The sequence below is a fragment of the Trachypithecus francoisi genome, unplaced genomic scaffold, assembly GCF_009764315.1.
Source record: "Trachypithecus francoisi isolate TF-2019V2 unplaced genomic scaffold, Tfra_2.0 Contig01579, whole genome shotgun sequence".
In the NCBI taxonomy this organism is placed as follows: Eukaryota; Metazoa; Chordata; class Mammalia; order Primates; family Cercopithecidae; genus Trachypithecus; species Trachypithecus francoisi.
The window spans coordinates 17,872,701-17,894,519 of NW_022681442.1; the positions used below are offsets into that span (position 1 = coordinate 17,872,701).

Consider the following 21,819-nt stretch of genomic DNA (forward strand, 5'->3'; position numbering starts at 1 on the left):
ATAATTGACTTCTTTCCCCCTCCACTACCATTATCACAAGAACAAAAATCTAACTTAAAGAGTGGCTCTTAGCCCTGAGTACTAGCAGGTGTTTTTATGAGAACAGAGGGGTTGTTATGAACTTTGAGTATCACAGAGAGAAACTGAGTCACATTTTGGTTAAAGTGATTTGCTCCCAGTCATAGGAGGTTGAACCCAGAGTTCAAAGCCTGAACAGTGTGCAGAATGTTTCTATTTAGGCAGGCGGGTAATGGCCTCACTGGCAGAATGAAACAAAATAATCCCAGCTGGTGCTTAGATATGAGCATATATCTCAGCTCTTTCTTTATGCGATCGTCCACATAGGTGGTTACTCTCTGCTTTAAATCCTGCCAGTTCACTGGTGGGACCTTCTTGTATCTCGTATGTGATGCATTCATTAATTCCTGGTAGAATGTACAAATTCAAACAGTTTGACTTGATGACATGCAGAATGTACTCCCAGTGAAGATGTTAAAATGTTGTGATGAAGCATTATTACAAACGCTATTACAAATCAAGGATCTTCTTGAAATGCTGTGGTCATCTTAGGCACTCTCCTGATAAAGCCCACGATTTTCTCCCTGCAGTTGCGCTACAAGTCAGACCTGGTCGGCATGAAGGGCATAGGGTGGCTGGCGCTGAGATCTCCACAGATAGAGAGTGCAAAGAAGGCTGGAGAACTCATCAGCGAGGTACCATCAACCTGTCCGCGCCACAAGCGACAAGGGCAAGCTAGCATTTCCTTTTGAAGAAGGAATCTGTTCATGGAGTGGAGATCCCAAAGGGCCTCATGGTCACTAGACTCCCAGTATTTTTGGAGGGCCAGGTGCAACCAAATCCCAAGACAGAGTGAGATTTCCCTCCAAATGAATTCACTGCTGAGGAACTGAAGGCATGATGTATTAGAAAGTTCTCAATAAATACATTACGTACAATTGTCATCTAAACTGGCCCATTCTTTGTATTGAGAGGAGGAGGAATTTGCCACCCATCTACCGAGTTGACTCTGTTTTCAGAGGTTTTCTGATTTCTGATAGTGTTAAAATTTGCCCAGGAATAGTTACATTAACTGAACTCCTTACCATACTAACAGCCTGGGGATCCCTGCCCTGGAATTCCCTCGAAGGTGACACTGCCTTCTTCATTTTCTTAATAACAGAATGTATTTGGACAGGGTCCAAGCAGGGCCACATTGATGCTGAATACTGCCCTTTACTGAATTCCTTTATTGTAGGGAGCCATAGTATTTTGCTGCCTCTCTCTTCAAGAGAGTAAATACCTAGTATTCAGCTGCCTCTCTCTTCGAGAGAGTAAATACCTGTAAAATGTTCCTTATCACAGAGGCAGCTGAATCTTTTTATACTCTTGATTGTTAGGTACCTACCAAGAAGAGAGGCTTGTTTTCCAACAGTATGATTGGCATGTTAGGTACTGAGAAGGTGGAGTGAAGCTGCATTCTGAAAAATGCATGATGTTTGACTGTGTTTCATGAGAATCTTTGTCTTTCTCTTATAGACCAAGTACCGTAAAAAACCAGACAGTATCAAGTTCACCACAGTAGTTGACTCCCCAGACCTGGTTCATGCCAAGAACAGCTATATACACTGCAATGAGGTAGGTCCTTTCTTGTCATTCATCCTGGGCATGCAGTGTAGCACTGCTGCTCAGTGGTCCGGGTCTAAGAACACAGGCTCTGGACAGATGGCGGTGCAAACTTCCTTTCTACTACCTGGATGATCTGAACAGATGGGCGTGCAAACCTTTCTATTGCCTGGATGTTCTTGGGCCAGTTACTGAATCCCTTCTAACCTTGTTTCCTTTATTTAAAGGAGGTTGGGGTTGCGGGGAGGATAATAATAGCAACCATTTTCTAAGATTAAATGAATTAAATGAGGATTAAATAAAGGCACAGAAAGCTTTTAGCAAGTACATGGAACACACTAAGTTCTCAATAAGTGCTCCTTGTCATGGTTTGATTTGTAATCACAATGATAATAATGCTTGGTATTATTGATGATCCCTTGCCAAACACTCGATCAGATGATACATGTTGCTTGTTGATAGATGGCAGTGGAATTAAAAGATTAATATAACCCAGTTAGGGAAAAAAAAAAAAAAAAAAGAACAGCTGTATTTAAAGCTTCTTTCTGCTTTTACTCTCTGTATAATTTAGCCCTATTTCCTCATTCCTGTCTTTATGTCAAGGAATAGGAGGTTAATGTTTTTCCCCTGAAATTGTTAAGGGATTCAGTTCTACATGCAAAGTGACAGCTGCTCCATTTCACAGATAGCCCGACTGCTGTACTGACCGGTTCATATTTGTAAAGCCTGAGTTAAATTTGGGAATTGATCAGAATATTACAGTTTCACCTTTAAAAATACATAAGACTCAAACACTTCCTGAAATTGTTTGTAATTCTTAAATCACTGCTTTAAAAATAAAAACCAGATAAATCTTGGAGTTTTAAAATTGTGCCTTCCTGTGATCCAGGTGGGCTATGAAAATACTAATTTCTTTAACATATATTAAGATGTTTTATAACAAAGAGAAATTACTGACTATGCATATTATAATTATTACCATTAATGTTAAACAACAAAGGCATTTGAGACTGTACCTTTTTTTTTTTTTTGAGACAGTCTTGCCCTGTCACCCAGGCTGAGGTGCAGTGACACGATCGTGGCTCACTGCAACCTCCACCTCCCGGGTTCAAGCGATTCTTCTGCCTCAGCCTCCCGCATAGCCGGAACCACAGGCACCTGCCACCATGCTCAGCTAATTTTTGTAGTTTTTAGTAGAGACGGGGTTTCACCATGTTGGCCATGCTGATCTTGAACTCCTGACCTCATGATCCACCCGCCTCAGCCTCTCAAAGTGCTGGGATTATAGGCGTGAGCCACAGCGCCTGCCCGAGGCTGTATCTTGTTACTAGTAAAAAGCATGTCCAATGCTCAATTGCAAAGATTCCCTGAAATATCTGCATATCTTCTATTGTGTAAAACACCCAGGTATGGCCAATCGTGGTGTTGGTTTGTGGCCCATTTGGAGCAGATCTTGATGAATATTTTTAACAGTCTATTTAAAACCAGCTGCCCAATCTGACCCTGGCTATAAAGGCATCCTCCATCAAATTGTGGGTTCTGGAGGGACACTGTCCATGGGCAGGACTGGGTTCTGTTCTATGCGGTGGGCACTCAGGTGGAGGGGCAGGAAAGGGAGTCAGTTGCTTTTCCCCTGTGGTTTCAGCCCACACAGTTCTCCATTTACCATGAGCCCATCTTATCCACAGCGCATGTATAGATCCGGAGATGCAGAATCCCTGCACAGATACACCCTGATCCCCGACCACCCCGATTTCACCCGAGCCCGCCTCAATGCGCTGCATCTGAGTGATGTAAGTGAACTGGTGGTTCATGGAGTGTGTGCCTACTTTTGTAAAATTATCTGTACCCAATGTGGATCTTGTTTTGTTTTTGTTTTTTAAAGTTCTAGGAGGGAGGACTTGGAACAGAAAGGACACTGAACTGAGAAACTGTTTGCGTGACTTTCAGTCACTTTCCTCAGTGGTCTTCATTTTTTTTTTTTATCTGCAAAATGGTAATGGGGCTGAGCTAAACTGAGGTTCTTTCCAGCTCTAAAATTCTGACTTGGGCATGGCTCCAAAGACCACGGTGATGTTCTGGGTAACCATGAGGGGAGTGGTCCCCTGGTCCTAGCGGGTGTAGACACCTGCTCTTCCTGTTTCCTGGACCCCTCTCTGTAGCCATTCAGAGTAGTGTCACTGGAGATGGAGTGGCTCTGTCTTACTCCGCAGTTTGGAAAGATGCTGCAATGGTAGCCCATCCCATCCGAATGCAGCTTGGTCCTTTGTGCATGGGACTGTGGCCTCCAACGCTTTCGTTTCCCTTGGACATGTGCCCTTTGCGTGCATAACCAAGCTACTGTTTCCTAAACCCAGGCTTGTTGTTAGCAGGGGTTGGAAGCCCCTGGTTGTAATAGAATAGGCGGCCGCTTGGCCAGCAAAGCTATGATCCTTGGATAACAGGTAGAGAGACGGCGGAATCAAAAGACACTGTCAGATCAGAATAACACAGGCTGAGTGTGTTGGCCTGGGGCAGCGTGGGGCCTCCCAGAGTCCGGCCATTCTTCCCTCCCTGGCCTGGCCATTGTGTCCTGGGGCTCCGTGCAGATCAACAGCTGCTACCGTTCACCCCAGAGGTGGCTGCCTCGCAGGGGTTGGCAAGAGGCGCCTTCTAGTTAGCGTGTGTATTAGTTTGTTGCGTTTGTAAAGCCCTGTGGGATCCCATGCAGTGAATGCGATGGTGCTTTGTAAATATGAGTTATTATGACCATTTGATGCTTTTGAAGGATGTGCAAGGGATAATTTTAGAACAGCAGCTCTGGTGGGCTGACCTCCATCTGGGGAAGCAGGACCTCCCCCTCAGCAGAGCCTGCACAAAACATCCATCTCATTAATGCTTCAAGGATGGGGGAAGGCAAGGCCTCCATTTGAGGAACTATTGGAGACCCATCGCTGTAGAAAGTGGGATAAAGCTGCCAGTGCATTTGGGGCCCGGCTTCAGGAGGAGAGTCACCCCAGGCTGGTGACAGAAGCATCTTCCCTCTCACAAGGGACACCGGTCTGCAGAGTCCTGGAGCTGAAATTAGCCACCAGGGTATGCGGATATGGATAACTCATGAACCTCTTTTGAAAGAGCACTTCTTCGGGGGCGTGTAGAATACGCACAATTGGATCAAGTGCTCTGTAAGGAAGATGTGGAGGGAAAGTGACCTTCCTGGGCAAAGAAAGCCATTGAGATGTGTAAGGCAGCCGAAATAACTAAAAATCAAATGACTCTAATGTGTGAGGATGAGGACAAAACTGTGCCCACTGTGATAAAGAAGAGGAACGCCCAGGGTTCCAAATCAAAGCGCCTACGGAATCTAAAGACTCCCAGTGGCAAGGCAAAAACCTCAACAGAATAAAAAACTCAGGGAGGAAGTGATCACAACCAAGCAAATAGTACACAGGGAGAAGTCACCCAGAGAAAGGGGGCCCACACACTCGGGAGACCCCCGATCTGGGCCATGCTTTCTAGTTGACCCTGAGTTACAGAGACTCAGAAGCTGGGGTGCATTGGACACCAAAGTGGGGTGACATTGGAGTTTGATGTTGCATCAAGTTTGCTATCAATAACCAGCCCAGATCTGGTGTGGGAGTTCTCATTAGGAAGGCATGGTGTGCCCCTTGGAGAGAGTGATCAGAGTTTTGACTCTATTTGCTACTCTAACCTTTGTGGGGCCACCCAAACAGAAAGCAGAATGCTACAGAGGATCATCAGTCTGTCATAATCTGAACATTCCTACATGTCTTTCAGTCCTAACTGCTAAACTCAATGGTGACCCAATAAATCTAATCATTTTGGCTCTGTGATTCATCAGTTAGGTGATTATCCCAGGAATGAATGGTTCTGCATTTCCAGGGCCTAGAACACAGTAGACATTTGGCTCAGAGTTTACGGCATCGAGTGTTGAAGTCAGAGGCGAGGATGGAGGTGAAGGTGGTATGATCTACAGTACAGAGAAATGATGAGATCCGCCATGCTTGGCCCAAGCACTTTGTGGTCCTCTCTAGTTCCAGGCCCAGTTGTGGGATGGGGTGGGCCACTTTGCTTTTCATCTGCCACTCCTCCTTTGCTTAATCCCCCCAATCTCCCGTAGAACAGAGCACCAGCCTTGACCTCCATTTCCAGGAGACAAAAGGACGGTTCTTAAGGGCCCCCTGACCTGCTGTAGCTCGTGGAACGAGTGAGCAACCGACACGGTCTGGGGCTGTCACTTTGTCATCTGTTGGTGATGCGCCTCTCCTGCTGTCTCCCTTCTCTGTGGCTGAATAAAGAACAGCCCTCCACTGGGATCTCCAGATGCCTCCTTTTATAGAGCCATTCCCTTATCTTGAAAAAAAAATATTAGCTACATGAAGGCACAGAAGATTTTGATGCCTCTATCGGTGATGTGGGTCTACCTGAGGACTAAGAGGATATGATTACAGACTCCCAGAGGGCGTGTGAGAACAACTTGAAAAGGGAAAAAAATGAAAGAGGAAGATATGAAACACATGGGTCAGGTGCTCGGTCAGGTTCTTGACAATAAATTTAATTCAGGTGAAGGCTCTTCCCTTCGTGCAGGCACCAGGGGTGTATATGAGATGCAGCATGCCTCATAGTGATGGTGCAGGGCATGGCATCAAAGCCAGGCTGAGGCCCCTCCGGATGTCAGTGGAGCTAACGAACACATGAGTGCCAAGGCCCAAGGAACAGCACTTTCAGCATGTGGGAAGAAACTGGATTCTGGAAGCTTGAATTCAGCTTCCAGAATTCAAGAAGCTGCAAACCTGAAGCACTGAAAGTGAATGCAAAGACCAGAAGGAGTGGGTTGGGGGTTTCTAATACCAAGGGGATGTTGCAAATGAGCCATACTTGAAGATCACAAGCCCCACAAGAGCAGGGCCTAATGGGCGGGTTGGGGGCTTAGAGCTGAAGCCTTTTACGACCAACCTCACCAATCCCAGCGCTAGGGAGTCCCCAAGGTGGACATGGGCCTATAGGCTCTGCCGTCCTGGGAGCCAACAAAGGTTAGGAACCATTCCTGCTGAGTACCAGCAACATGGAAGACAGTGCAGTGCCTGCTTACTCATGCTTTTGTTTTTCCAATCTAGAAAGTCTACAGAAACTCCTGGGAGCAGACCCGGGCTGGCAGTTACGACTTCAGGCTGGATGCCATCCCCTTCCAGACTGCCCGGGCATCCAGGGAGATCGCCAGTGATGTAAGACCCCATGTTCTCTCCCATAGTCACTGATGGGTTTTTCTCTGGTTTTCCCAGTTCTGTTGAAAGGCAAACCACCAGGACCTGTCAAGATTATCTCTCTGCACCAAAACTGAACACGCACTGTATTTTAAATGAAAGAAAAAAAAAGGGCTTTACTTTCTAGCATCTTAGGCAGAAATTGTGGTCAAGGAGGGCTGTATTCCCATTCTCTCTCTTTTTAGAGAGGCACTCTTAAAAGATGATGGATGAGTACCAAGAGGTCCATGAATATGTGCTTGGATTGTTGATTTGCAATAAAAGGACTTCTTTTAGCTGAAGCTCAGTGGCAGAATAGAAAGAGATAGGGCTTTTGCCCTAGATGGACATGTTCAAATCCTGGTTCAGTCACTTAGGAATTGGCTGTTTGTCTTGGGCAAGTTGCTCAAATTCTCTGAACTTAATTTTCTACATCTATGAAATAAGGATCTTATCTCCTGGATTAATGTAGGGATGAAAACAAAATCATATATGGTGTCAGGAACATAGCAGGTATTCTGAAAGAGAGGGCACCATTGACTAGACAAGTGTCCACAGTGCTAGATGGAGGCTCACCTGGGAACAGTTTCCTGCCGATCCACAATTTGATAAGTACAGAAATTAAGAGCATGTGATTTTTGAAATTTTTTTTTTTAGCAATTAGGACATTGTAGCATCCAAGCATGTGATCACTGGACTCATCTCATTGAACAGGGTGAAGGCCAGGTTGATTGTTACCAAATACAAGTGGTATTACTACATACTAGCCGCATGCAATAGGACCATACATGGGTCTTTAATGCATTGGAAATGTAAAAAGCAAATCAAATTGGGACTGAGTCTTCACTGTAGATGGTTTGAGGAGCACTGGACTAGGTCCCTGAAAGCTGGAAAGAATCAAAGGCAGACTGGCCTATGTGAGAATGGGCACATTTCTCTTCCTGTTGAGTATCAATGATAATAGTGACAATACCAGTAGCCACCACTCAGTGGGCCAGAGCTCATGCCAGACATGAAGCTCAGTCCCTGTCTGATTGAATCCTCTCAGCGTCCTATGGGGTGGAGATCATTCTCCAATTTTATCAGATGGGGAAACTGAGGCTCACGGAGAAACTCAGTAACTGGCCCATGGCCACACAGATAGGTCTACCTGGATCCAAAGCCTGTGCCTTTAACCTACTCTTGAGCCGCCTGCTGAGAATGCCCTGGGATGGCCCCATATGTGAGGCTGGCCCTGGGGGAGGTAGGCACCCATGACCTGCCTCTGCTCCTCTGACTTGCAGTTCCGGTACAAAGAGGCTTTCCTGCGGGACCGAGGCCTGCAGATCGGGTACCGCAGCGTCGACGATGACCCAAGGATGAAGCATTTCCTCAATGTTGGCAGGCTCCAGAGTGACAATGAGTACAGGAAGGACTTTGCCAAGAGTCGGTCCCAGTTTCACAGCCGCACAGACCAGCCCGGCCTCCTTCAGGCCAAGAGGAGCCAGCAGCTGGCCAGCGACGTGCACTACAGGCAGCCCCTGCCCCAGCCCACCTGTGACCCGGAGCAGCTGGGCCTCAGGCACGCTCAGAAGGCCCACCAGCTGCAGAGTGATGTGAGCCACCTCCACCCACTCCCCTGAGGCCCTTCCTCTGGTGCCTCTTCCTAAGAGATGGCCATAATGCCACGTTCCATGTTAGCTTCTGGGGGAGCTGGGCTGAGAGAGAATCCAAGACACTTAACGCTTTAGTGCCAGAAAGAATAACAACAGTAACTACCACTTCTTGAGTGTCTTCTGTGGGCCAGGCTCTGTGTCAAATGCTTTCCAAGCCTCGTGCCATTGGCACTCATGCCAACCCCAGGACTGCCTCGTTTTACAGATGAGGAACCTGAGGCTCAGAGAGGTTCAGTGACTTACTCAAGATCCCATAACAAATAAGTGGCAGACCTGGGATATCAACCTCTTTTTGTGTGCTGTGAGGGCCCAAGCTCTTGATGGCTATGCTGAACTGTTTCCAAGGGATCTTAGTAGCTATTAACTCAGCATTTGCACTTTCCCTGGGAAGAAACTGAAGCCCAGAGAAGGGAAGTGGCCTCCCTAAGGCCACAGAGTGTGTGGAGCAGGTGTCACTGCCCCACCCACTCCCAGTTGCAACTTTTGTCACTTGAATGGGAAGATGCAAGAGACAGCAACATGCCGGCTGGACTCACAGCGCATTGGGGCCCCTTATGATAAATTTGTTCCCCTTGTTCTGGCTTTACTGATGACAGACAACATAGTCTCATTGTGGCTGCCTTTTTAATCTTCTTTACTTAGTGGTCAAACCACTCCAAACCCTGCTGACATATTCCTCTTGCTTCCCTCTTACCCTCAAGGTCAAGTATAAATCAGACTTGAACCTGACCAGAGGTGTTGGCTGGACCCCTCCTGGCTCCTACAAAGTGGAAATGGCTCGGCGGGCTGCGGAACTGGCCAACGCAAGGGGCCTGGGTCTCCAGGGAGCTTACGTGAGTAGCAAGCTGCAAAGCCACCCTGGCTTGCAAGGCCATGGGGAAAGACACACTCATTGTTTCTTTTCAAAGTTTATTTTTGGCCAAAGGTCAGCTAGCTCTAAAGAAGTGTGAAATGCAGCTCAAACAAGGCGCCTAATTTCATGGGTCTGAGATGACCAGGCAGATGACACAAAGGTTAAACTTCCTGCAGGGCTTTCTCTGAAGTCACAGCCATTAGTTCTGCAGAGGCAAACCTACCCGGGCTACATCAATCCCGGGCCAGGGCAGCCCAGGCTGTGCTGACTGCTTGCTCGTTACATTCGCAGAAAGGGTCAGGGACTCGCTGGATACGACCGTCTGCAGTTTGAACCCTACTTTGTTCAGAAGAAAGACGCCAGGTCTAAATGAGAGATTGGCTTTGCTTCTTTCTCATTCTTGCCTTGAGGGCCCTTTTTCTCTGGGAGGGTAGAAGAGGGGAAAAGGAAGGGGAGGGTGAGCCTGTGAAATGCTCCCGGGGCTTCTTAGCATGCCCTGTGGGAACCGCGGCCAGGAGTGGGGGTGGGGGAGCTTCAGTTTTAACTTGGGATATGTTTGATTTCAGCATCGGAGGGCAGAAGCAGTGGAGGCTGGAGATCATCAGAGTGGGGAGGTGAACCCAGATGCCACTGAGATTCTGCACGTCAAAAGAAAGAAGGCCCTGCTTTTGTGAGCTGTGTCCACCCCGATTCTTGAGAGGCCAGAGAGGAAGCTTGCTCACCAGAGACATGCTTCAGATGGCTTTGATTTCGGCGAGCTGGAAAAATGGCCCACCAGCCCATCCCAGATCTGCCTTTATTAAAATAATAACTCTGAAAGCGAATGGAGAATGTCGTATTTGTGGTCCTCTCTGATACCTAGACGTGGATGGCTGATTCTGTTGAGTACCTCAAGTGTCTGGGCTGAGGAATAAAGATGTGACGGTGGTTCCGGTTGATGCTGGGCATTCTGGAGACTGCATTTGCAGATGCCTGTGGTAGAGGCAGTCTCTGTGAGCACTGATTTTCTAGAACGTACAGTTGGTTGAGGAAAGCGAACATACTATGTTGTGTTGATTCCATCAGAAGCCTGGTGATATTGTGCAAATGCTGGTCTGGGAAGGCCCAGGCTGGGTGGCAGTTGTCTCTGCTTAGAGTAGGGACAGTCCACTGCGTGGGGGTGTCCAGTGTTGGCCATGAGGCCTGCTGGTGTCAGGGTGCCAAGGAGAGTGGGCTCTGAGGTCCAGAAGACAGTACCTTAGAAGCCACTTTCACTTTTGATGGTGGCTTTGATCCAATTCAGGAATTTGGTAACTTGTGTGTAGACCCCTGGCCTCGTCCCACACTCCAGGCCCCAGCTCACTATCCCATAGACGTAGTAGGTGCCATCCTTCTCACAGGTCAGGGGTCCTCCAGAGTCACCCTAAGGGAAACAGAGGCATAAGCTCATCGTCATGAACCAGAGACATTTGGAGACGCCCCCACCTCTCTCCAGGGGATGTCAGGAAGAGATGGGGTGGAGTCCCTTGCCAGCCTCCGTGGGCTTCTCAGGAAAGCGGTGACAAGGCTCTCGCCACATCTCACATGATACAAGACTCTAAGGGAGAGAAGATAACAGTGTCCTCCATCCCTGAGTCCACGTGGGCTTGACAGAGGAGCTGCAGGGCTGTACTTCCCGACTCTTAGTGATGCAGATGTTATGACTGAGTTCTTGGGGGCCCTCAGCACACACAGGGGAGGAGGATGGGTACTCCAAGGCAGTATGGCCTAGGTGCTCAGCATGGTCTATGGGGTTAGATCTCCTGGGTTTCAAGCCAGGCCCTACCACCTGCCAGGCATGTGACCTTGGGCCTCAGTTTCTCACACTGTAAACCATAGATAGCAATAGATCCCCATCCCCCAGGGTTCTTGTGAAGATTAATTATTTGGAAAGTATATAGAACAGTGCCTGGTTCATATTAAACCCTCATGGAAGGTGGCGAGGATGATGATGGTGAGGAGAAGACATTGAAGATGATAGCTCTTGAAAACTTAATACTGCTTAAGCACTACAACTGACAGGTTTTTTTAAAAAATGAATTCTCTCTTTTAAACTTAGCCATGACCTTGTGATCTTATGGCTAGATTTGCTCCATTTTATAGCTTAGGCATCTGAGATTGAAGAATTGCTTTCATCACTGATAAAAGTCATACAGTAAGAGACAGAAACAGGTTTCAAATCCACAACTATTTGTTTCCAAAGCCTGTAAGTGAAATCCTTCAATTATCTAGGGAATTGAACGAGGGTTTTTTTTTTTGTTTGTTTTTGTTTTTTTGAGACAGGGTCTCATTTTGTCGCCCAGGCTGGAGTGCAGTGGCACCCTCTTGGCTCACTGCAACCTCCGTTTCCTGGGTCCAAGTGATTCTGTCTCAGCCCCAGTAACTGGGACTACAGGCATGTGCCACCACATTCACCTAATTTTTGTATTTTCTTTCAGTAGAGACGGGGTTCACCATGTTGGCTAGGCTGATCTTGAACTCCTGGCCTCAGGTGATCTGCCCGCCTCAGCCTCCCAAAGTGCTGGGATTACAGGCTTGAGCCACCACGCCCAGCCTAAGTGAGCTCTTTTCTTAACTATCTTCTGGGAAGGAGTTTAGGGCAAATTGCACCCATCTGCCCCTCTCTGAGTATGTGAACATCCTTGGCTCATTGGGAAGAGACAGACAGTCACAGGAGAGCCACAAACTCTGGAGAGAGGAACCTAGATGTCCCATCCCAAAGTGAGTTCAAGGCCAGCAAATCATTGTGGGTTCCTTTGTACAGGGAGGCTCCCTCAAGGAGTTGGGATTTGAATGTTGGCATGCTGTTTTTCAGGACACTTAGAAGGCTTATGGGGACAACAGTCAGAAAATTCTAAATGGAGCTGTTCCTGGGATTCTAGAAAGGACCCTGTGTGATGTGATCCCTACAGAGAAAGGGACTATGGGGAGTGGGCTTTGACTTGGGGCAGGGCCCGAAGTCACTTTAGCACTGGTTGATGGAGCCAGCACCTTCTGCCTCTGCAACAGTGTCTTTTGAGTCACAAGCCTCAGCAACTTGGGGTTCCAAAAGGCCCTAGGCTACAGATATACTTCATTTGCTAGGGCTAAAACACACACACACACACACATGCACACACACATGAGTCCTAATGATGAGTTAATATTACTGTAAAATCTCTAGCTTTAGGCTTTCTTCTTTCTCCTTCTAGCCACTGGTCTTCTGGACAGTTCCCTGTTTACTGGGATTCTCAGAAATGCTGCCCAACACTGAGGCCACAAGCCTGTTTGATATCCTGCAGACTGTATTGTTCAAATCCCAGCCCTGCCACTGGCCACCCAATTGCTATAGGCCAAGATAACTTCTCTAAGCATCTGTAAAATGGTGATCATGATATCACCTTCACCAGTGTGTTGTGAGAGTTAAATTAGACAATGCAGGCAACGTGACCTCTGTGGTCATTATGCTGAGTCATCCTGAGCTGATGTGGATGCGGATGTACCAAGGGGACCAGGGGGCAGACACAGCTCACCTGTGTCTTAGCTTTACCACCGGTGGACCTCTGAACCCAGCTCCCAGCCCAGGGCTCTAAGGGGCCTCCGCCTAGTGAAACATCCTGCCAATCTCTCCTGCAAGCACCACTTGGAGTCTCTGACCTGGCAGGTGTCTCGCCCAGGTTTCTGAAGGTTTCCCGCACAGATCATACTGTCATCAATCATGTGATCATAGAGTTGCTGGGAGTTGCACAAAGCGTTGGAGATCAGCTTGACTTTGGCATCCAGGAGCTGGCGGGACCCTTTTCCTGGGGGGAAGGAGCAGAGAAAAGAGTACTACTGTGGGGACCAGGGTGGCACCAACCACACCAGAAAGCAGACTGTCGTGTAGAAGCCCACCAACTCTCAGCTCAGAAAGGAAGAATTTTTCCAGGAGATGAGCAGAAAAGCCTCATCTTTAGCCTTCAACATGCCAGTGCAGACCTGCAATCCTGTGCTGGTCATGACAGATGGACCAGATAGTATATTCCCTCCTCTCTTTCCCCAACTAGGCCATGAGGTTCAGGAGGAAATAGGTGCTGTCCTAACCATTTTAAAATCCCCCAAGGCCTAACCAAAGGACTGGCACAGTTCTTAGTGGATGGATGGATGGATGGATGGATGGATGAAGTGCCCTGTGCAGTAGGCTACCTGCTTCCTAGAGCAGGCATTTTCCCCTGTAAAGAAAATGAAATCAATCAAAACATTTCATTGGCTTTGAACATAAAGTCTTAGAGGCCTGTTCATGAAAAGCAAAATAATTCTAACCTGAGGCTCCAAAAGATTCCCATCTGAGACATCACCATGCTGACCAGACCATATTGAGCAGAATAGAGGTTGACAAGTGCGGATGGACTACAATGAAAATGGCTGTAAAATGAGTTTACTGGTTGACCCTAAATCCAATTAGCCAGACATCTTTCTCAAAAGACTCAAAGTTGTATATTACATTTCACTTTGTTCAGATGTGTGGAATTTCTGCAGACTTATTTAAAGTAATTCTCACTATTCATTATTAAGGACAAGATTTGGGAAGGAAGAGTAATATATATTTGAGTATTTGGGAAAGACATGAAATACTCTTCTGATTTTTTTTTAGTAGAGGGTATAATCTTGCCAGGACTATGAGGAAAGTAATCCTTGGTTACTTTTTAAAATGAGACCAGATCCTAAAGACAAATCAACAGCTGGATTTAACACAATTTTATAGAATGTCTACTGTGTGGAGAACCCCAACCAAAATACTGTGAGACAGACAGAGATGAATGAGGCCTGACCCCCATCTTCCAGGGGCTGACTTAATGAATGTCTCTGCAGAATTCTGTCATCTCCTGTGATCATGCTTGCAAACCTAGGATGTAAGTATGATTATTAAGAAACTAAAACTCAGTTGTTCAAATGACAAAGTCAAGAACTGAATACTAGTCTGTCTGACTCAAAAATCCATGATCTTTCCTCTTTCCAATCTACCTAGGGAGGGAGAAAGGTCTCCATAGATGCAGGGTCAATGTTTGGTAAAATCCAAGTATTTAGGGGTAGGGGCCAGGGACAGATACGGAGATCAGAGAAAAATCAGGGAAGGCTCCCTGCGGATGGAGGAATTTAACCAGATCTTGATCAATGAGGCAGATGCTTTTGTTGGTTGATGCATCTTGAATATGACACTCATTTCAACTTCAAAAGGGCAGTCGAGTTGGGCCTTTCTTCTGTGGTTGATGTAGTTCACCTAAGTCATGGGAGAGTGCATGGCCAACTCACCTGTTTCTGTAACACCCCAGCCAGAGATGTGGCACTCACTCCCAGAGGGAAAGGACCCAGCAGGCAAGCACACGGTCTTCACATATTTGGATTCCAGAGCACAGTGACCATCCACCGGCTTTAACTTGAGCAATGCTAGGTGGAGAGAGAGGTAGAAAATGGGTGTGATGTCACCTCTTTGTCAAAGAAGCACCAGCTTCAAAGTGGCCACAGCAAAGCCCCACCCGCCCCTGCCGTGCCTGAAAAGCTTCTTCCACGGTCATTTCATATTTTGAGCTTCCACCTGGGAAGGAGTAGCACTTCAGGGCGAGAGTCATGTCAAGAAATAATAATTGACTTTGAAATCACTTTTAATCTACTTTTTAAGAAACAGGCCATTAGAGGGAAAAAAGGGCTACTGAGGAAGGAGAGAGAGGTTGGGGGGGGGATCCTTACATTAAGGGAAACGGGGTACAGAACTGAGCAGCCAGTAGCTAGGAATGTCATTGCATTTGCACTGGAGCACCCGCCAGGGGCTAGGGACCAGGCATGCCTGCATGCACACTGTGTCACCTGACACATGAGAAGCTAAGAGTTGTGCATCCGTGTTTCCATGTCATAGAAGAGAAAAGAGGGCTCAGGGAGGTGAGCTGGCTCCTGGTGAGAAAGTTGGGAAGCTGGGATTCCAGGCCAAGCCCATTCCATAGCACGATGTTCCTAGCACAGCTTGCCCTCAGTTTAAGAGCATATGTGCATTTATCCACATTTACACAGACCCTCAAAAACTAAAAAGCTCTGGAACACATTCCCGACCTCACAGGGTCCACAGGGACCAAAAACAATCAAGAGCACCTTCCAGAACCAAACTTCAGCTTTCCGTTCATAGAGAAATCCACCCAGGACAAGACCCTCAGGAGAGCCATGAAAGAGGAACTTGCCAATATCATTGTGGGGAATCTCGTCTCTTTCATTGTAGTGGCTGTACTTGAATATCTTCTCCACCCTAAAGCTCTGCTCATGAAATTCTTCTTTCTTCAGGTCCTGGTCCCCTAGCACTACCTTTAGATGTCTGGTTTTTATGCTGCAAGGGAAAATGAGATGGTCAGGAAGGCTCTGCTTCTGCTCAGCTGTGTGGCCTTTGGCAAATCTGACCTTCTGCAGACTCAGCCTCCTCATCTGTAACCCTTGTCTCACTCACAAGACTCTGCTACCCTTGTCTCACTCACAAGACTCTGCTGTGGTGGGGTCCAAATAAGATTATGTAAGGGAAGTGCTTTATTAACAGAAGCAAGCTCCAAATGTAAGCTATAACTTTCACTCACTTCTCATGGGAGACCTCCCATTGTCCCTAGGCCTTCCAAAGAAACAGCCATTGCCATCTTGAACCAGTCTTCTAAAATCCATTGGCAGGTGCTAATGTTTGCCTGCTTGACCGCTCTTGAAGAGCAGCTCCTAGAATCTCAGAGAAATCATTTACTACAAGGTGAACTGGAAGACCTTCGTGGCCACCTCCAAAACCCAGGCTTTGTTGGACTAGCCTTGACCATGAGCATAGGGAGCTCAGAAGGGGGTGACTTTTCAGCTCCCCAGAAGTTACTTGCTTCTCTAAGGCACACAAGAGGCATGGATGAAGACACCTGACTCAGAAAGGTCACTGGTGATGGCATCAGACAGAGGAGCATGCTTTCCTCTGTTCAGGGCAGGACAAAAGAAGTCAAAGAAGCAGATAGAATGGGGTTTCCATCTTGCTTGTCCACTTAACTTTCCATACGACTTTAGGCAAGGGAAAGGCAGAATCCCAAGGTTCAAGATCCTCACTTACAAAAAGGGAATAACAATATTTTCCTCCACAAATATTTCCTCAGCACTTGCTATGTACGAAGGCACACTCAAGACACTGGAGATCCCACAATTAATAAAACAGATAAAAATCCCTGACCTTCCTCAGCTTGTCCTCCAGCAGACAGCTTTGAGGATTAAATGTCACTTAATAAGTGCTGTGCCCATGGTAAACATTCCAGACATGGTAGCTGTTTTCCCTCTGGCTTTCAGGAGCCATTCTTTTGCCCTTGAACAGATCAGAACCCCTAATGCTGCCAGAGCTACCAAGACGCTGCTCAGAGGGGAAGGGAAGAGCACCCCCAGGCACTCAAGCCACCCTGGTCCCTGTCCCAGCCAGCACCTACTCGGTGCAGTGGGCAGCAGTGAGCACCCAGCAGGGGTGGATCAGCGCCCCTCCACAGAAGTGGCCCTGGGGCATGGAGACGGTCAGAGGCAGAGAGGACTGGAGGGATGCCTGCCATGGGTGCTTGCCCGCTGTGCTCTTAAAGCCTCCATAGATTCTCTTGATCTTCCTCTCTGCTATCTCAGTCTTTCCGCAGGAGTCAAACCCCAGAAGCTTGGTTGATGGCTCAGTGGGGATTTCCTCCGGGTAGGCAATGTCTGTGGGACACAAGAAAGACAAATTGTGCCATTCAGCCTCCCTCCAGTTCCTCAGCAGGGCTCAGGCAGAGGTATGACTCTGAGCCCAGCAGCTGAGCAGGGGTCCAGAGCTGAGAGACTGTACCGGTGCACACAGGGTGGGCATGCAGTAGGTGCACAGTTGATATTTGTAGAATACATTGCGTAACATAAAGCAAGTCTATAGAATTAACAATGCAGATTTTTTTCTTCCATTTCAAAGTATATGACTCCTAAGATTGACATGTACACACATACATTATGTTTATGTAAATATACAAATCCATCACTGGGTATTTACTCTACATTGACAAAGGCCCCACAATTATAAGTGTGCATGATCACTGTGCCTTTCATTATTAGTGCACAATTACAATTGTGGAGGCTTTTTCAGGGTAGAGGGGAGGGTATTCAGATGAACTAGAATAGGTGAGATAAAACATTTGCACAGATGACTGTGATACAAAAGGAGAGGGCAGTAAATGTTGTATAGGTGGTGCCTTGTTCGGTTCCTTGGGATTTGTAAGGAGGCAGAGATAACATTTTACTTGAGAAATCAAGGAGGACTTCCTGGAGGAGGGGATATTTGAGTTGGTTCTCAAAGAATAGTTGTATATGCACAAGAACAGATATGGGATAGAGTGTTATAGACAAAAGCGACCATAAGATCAAAGGCACATATGTGAAACTGCTCAGGGAGGGAATCCCACTGGTCAGGGTGAAAGGGCACATTGTTCCAGATGTGGGCACAGAGCGGGGCCAGAGCAGATGGCCAGGAAGACTGTGAGGCTGGAATTTGGATGCTTTGCATCCTGAGAGGCTATGGGGGCCCAGCCAGTTTGATCACCATTGTACACCCAGGGCCCAGCATAGTGGCTGGCAAACAGCAAGAGATGCGTAAATATCTGTTGAGGGCACTGATTTGGAGTCAGAAACCATGAGTTTAGAGTTGGACTACCTGACCTGAACCCACAAAGGTATCCAGACCTGCTTGGCATCCTGGTGGGTGCAGACGGTTGGGCAGTTGGGCTGGCAATGGGCTATGAATTGGTAAAGCAAGTGTGGAGGAAGAATGGGGTGAGGGAGGGACCAGGTGCCAGGGACATCTCCCTACAAATCTCCATCCCCTCACCCCCTGGGCGTCTGAACAGCCACGGCCTTTACCTTGGGTTGCGCAGGCTGAGACATCACAGTATTCCCATTTCACCTTGTCATTGCTAACTTTAATAAAGCACCAGGGCTTTTCGTCCGCGTCTGGGTTTCTAAAATACGAAACAAAACAACTCAGAGTCAAGGCTTGGTGAACCCACTGGATCTTACTAAAGAACCTTTGCATAAGAAGGTGCCAGGCTTTTGTGCTCCCCCTGGGACCACATTTTTTTGAATCCTCCAACAGGATATAAAACCTTAGCACAGAAGGGTGTTTATAGTTTTTCGGCAAAACCTTGACTTCCAGAGGAAAATCTCAAGGATGAGGAAGCAGTCCCAAGTCTCATGCCAGATCCACAGGATGTATCAAATTATTTGTAGGAAAAGAAATGAGATCCCTGTTGAAGACCTTTCCACGTCAGGAGAGTAAAATCATCACATAAACATGGTGAGAGTTGGGTTCCTCTGCCTGAGCCTTTGAATTCTATGCATGGGAATCCTCTGAGAAAGGCTGCCAGGAGGTCCCCCTCCCCAGTGCCTCCCAAGACAGCTACACAAAGGGAACAGCTCAAGGTGAGAGAAAGTGGAAGGTACTAGTGTTTTGTGAAAAAAAAAAAAAAAAAAAAAAAATCTTCATGGCCAAGTGCGCTGGCTCATGCTTGTAATCCTAGCACTTTGGGAGGCCAAGGCAGGTGGATCATGAGGTCAGGAGTTCAAGACCAGGCTGGCTAAGATGGTAAAACCCATCTCTACTAAAAATACAAAAATTAGCCAGGTCTGGTGTTGTGTGCCTGTAATCCCAGCTGCTTGGGAGGCTGAGGCTGGAGAATCGCTTGGACCTGGGAGGCAGAGGTTGCAGTGAGCTGAGATGGTGCCACTGTACTCTAGCCTGGGTGACTGAGTGAGACTCTGTCTCAAAAAAAAAAAAAAAAAAGTATAGAAAAAAGAAAAAAAAATCCTTATTTATGAAGCCAGTTCAAAACCACACAAAGACCTCCTCCCCTTAATCTGTAACTCATCTGACTCATTGGCCTTGGCTAGACAAAGGGTAGTGGCAGGAAGCCAGTGGAGTGGCCTGGAGGCAGCAGAAAAGGAAGAAGGAAACTAGATCACCACCAGGGAGGGTGGTGGCATTACCCTTACATGGGAAAGCCTGAACATCTTTGGGTTAGAGACCGTCACCTTCGACAGACATTCCACTTGCTCTTCTCCGTCTCTGCCTGGAAGTTATGTGGGCTCATGTGATTATTTCTGACCAACAAAGTATGTGTGGGAAGAGGATATGTCCCTTCTAGGCTGAAGTAGTGAAAAACTCATGCTTCATTCCCCAGTCTCTTCTTGCCAATCCTGAGTATTTGAGGAACCCTGTGGAGCTGAATCCTCTACCATCACCACCACCAACCTACATGATACTTGGAACATTAGTAAGAAATAGACTTTTTTTCTTTTCTTTTTTTTGAGACAGGGTCTTACTTTGCCACCCAGGCTGGAGTGCTGTGGTCCACTGCAGCCTTGACCTCCTGGGTTCAGATGATCCTCCCATCTCAGCCTCCTGATTAGCTGGGGCTGCAGGTGCTGACCACCACATTCAGCTATTTTTTTTTTTTTTGGTAGAGACGGGGCTTTGCCATTTTGTCCAGGCTGGTCTCGAACTCTTGGGCTCAAGCAATCTGCCTACCTCAGCCTCCAAAAGTGCTATGATTACAGGCATAAACCACAGTGACCAACCTGGAAATAGACTTTGATCTATTTGAGCCACTGAGATTTGGCAGTTGTTTACTACAGCAGCATAACATCGCCTCTCCTGAGTAAGAACATCTTCCTAGAAAAGAGGCTGATGAGTTTCAATGATCTGTTTTAAAATAAGTGACCAAAATCAACTGAGCATGAATAAGGTAACTGTTACCTGCAGAAATTATGCTCCCCAATCCCATGGGTTTCAGCATCCTCCATAAACATGTTGTAATTCTCCTGCAAGAGGAGGTGGGAGTTCCAGTAAAGGCATGCATGCTGGTTGACTGTCCTATTCATTTTTCCTCGGTAAGAGTAGCCATCGCCAACATAGCAGTCATCAGAACCTCCGAGAGAGCAGGTAGCAATGTGAGAACCAACAGCCACTGGCGTGCTGCTCCTAAAAAGGGCTTGGTGGGTATATCAAGTGGTGAGAGAACTGGACCTGCATATTTATCACCCTGGGGTTTCACCACAAATTTCAGGAAAAAAAAAGTGTTGAATGTCCCACATTTAATCCTGCTTAAAATATGAAATATAGTGGTTGTAGGGTGTGAGAGCTTAGTTCTTTAATTCTGGCTTACACAAGAACTGATGGAAGGTGGGCTAAGGCCTAGGGATGCCCAGGAGGTTTGACTTGCCTGCACTACACCCCAGTTTATTAGTTTCTTTACACGAAGCCAGACACACCCTATCCCCTTAGGCGAGAAGGCTGAGGCAATAGTAGAGTTTGGGAAACTTGATTTGAACCACATTCTGGCAACAACATCGGGAGAGAAAAGGGTTCCAGAGGCCTCACTTGTGGCCCTGATGAGGTGGTGGCAGAGACCCATACCTATTTCACAGAATTTCCCCTTGAACTGATCAGGACAGGCACAGGTGAACTTGGATCTCCGCTTATGCCGGGAACAGGTACCACTATTCTGGCAGGGGTTTGGCCTGCACACAGGAACCACTGTGAACAAAGGAATGGGGCCAGGAAGGCTCTTCAGAAGGAGTTGCAGCCCACATCTGAGATGATAAGGAGACATTGGTGGCATTCTACTGGTGTCCATCCTTTCACAAAAGGTGGGTCACCAGAGGGGAAAGACAGATCCACTGACTCTCTAGTAAGTGTACACAGAAGCCTTAAGAACGTGAGCTAACGTGGTTGAAGCAATATGGCTGGAGGCCAAGACTAAGTGCACTTAAGTAGATGGGCTACTCAGTAAGAAAATGAAGAAGCATGGTTGGAGCAGGAGTGCTGGGTCCCGTCTGAGCTAGGTAGATCTCTGCCTGCTGATACCCATGTGGCCATGAGCAAATGAGTTCACCTGTCTACATTTCAGGCTTTTCATCTGTAAGACTCTTCCTTGAGGTGTTTTTGGAGAATGCAAAAGAGAACGTATGTTTCCTGAGACAATGCCTGCCTCACAGCAGGGACTCAATATGTATTCATTCTCCTACTTGGTCCCCTCAGGAATAGAACAGGGTCTACTTCCTGGAAGAATTGAGTTTCAAGATGATTCTTTTTGGATGGGAAGGGACACAGACCAGTCAACTCCCACTAAATTGAGTCAATCCAGGGATAATTAATCTTTAGAAATCCTAGGGAAAGGGACCATCTTGGATGCCTGCCACAAAAACATCAGGTGCATCTGGCCTTCCATGCAGAAGGGTGCAGGTAAAAAATAGGGCACAGAGAGCCTAGCGTTGAAGGGGCCTCCACCACTTACCTTGGGAGCAGCTGGGGCCTGTGTAAGGGTGTTTGCAGACACAGCGGTAGTAGGGAGGACTCTGGGTAATGAGACATTGGCCCCGGCCACATGGGTTGTCCTTGCACGTGTTTTGCACTGTA

General features: G+C 47.3%; 2 protein-coding genes across 3 annotated transcripts in view; one reads left to right on the plus strand and one right to left on the minus strand.

The window, feature by feature from the left end:
- Positions 1 to 10,202, plus strand: part of NRAP (nebulin related anchoring protein) — a 76,123-nt gene extending 65,921 nt beyond the window's left edge. The window contains exons 36-42 of one of the 2 annotated variants that reach the window (XM_033182304.1): positions 609 to 713; positions 1,537 to 1,635; positions 3,312 to 3,416; positions 6,741 to 6,848; positions 8,150 to 8,461; positions 9,223 to 9,354; positions 9,941 to 10,202. In XM_033182304.1, the coding sequence (XP_033038195.1) occupies positions 609 to 713; positions 1,537 to 1,635; positions 3,312 to 3,416; positions 6,741 to 6,848; positions 8,150 to 8,461; positions 9,223 to 9,354; positions 9,941 to 10,048 (969 nt within the window). In that variant the 3' untranslated portion in view covers positions 10,049 to 10,202. The remainder of the gene's footprint in view (positions 1 to 608; positions 714 to 1,536; positions 1,636 to 3,311; positions 3,417 to 6,740; positions 6,849 to 8,149; positions 8,462 to 9,222; positions 9,355 to 9,940) is intronic. The other variant, XM_033182310.1, reaches the window with a different exon arrangement.
- A 229-nt stretch (positions 10,203 to 10,431) lies between these two features.
- Positions 10,432 to 21,819, minus strand: part of HABP2 (hyaluronan binding protein 2) — a 35,934-nt gene continuing 24,546 nt past the window's right edge. The window contains exons 5-13 of the mRNA XM_033182320.1: positions 21,698 to 21,814; positions 20,818 to 20,937; positions 20,158 to 20,329; positions 18,267 to 18,364; positions 16,829 to 17,084; positions 15,581 to 15,723; positions 14,664 to 14,798; positions 13,029 to 13,174; positions 10,432 to 10,776 (exon numbers count right to left, since the gene is read on the minus strand). Coding sequence (XP_033038211.1) covers positions 10,612 to 10,776; positions 13,029 to 13,174; positions 14,664 to 14,798; positions 15,581 to 15,723; positions 16,829 to 17,084; positions 18,267 to 18,364; positions 20,158 to 20,329; positions 20,818 to 20,937; positions 21,698 to 21,814 — 1,352 coding nt within the window. The 3' untranslated portion in view covers positions 10,432 to 10,611. The remainder of the gene's footprint in view (positions 10,777 to 13,028; positions 13,175 to 14,663; positions 14,799 to 15,580; positions 15,724 to 16,828; positions 17,085 to 18,266; positions 18,365 to 20,157; positions 20,330 to 20,817; positions 20,938 to 21,697; positions 21,815 to 21,819) is intronic.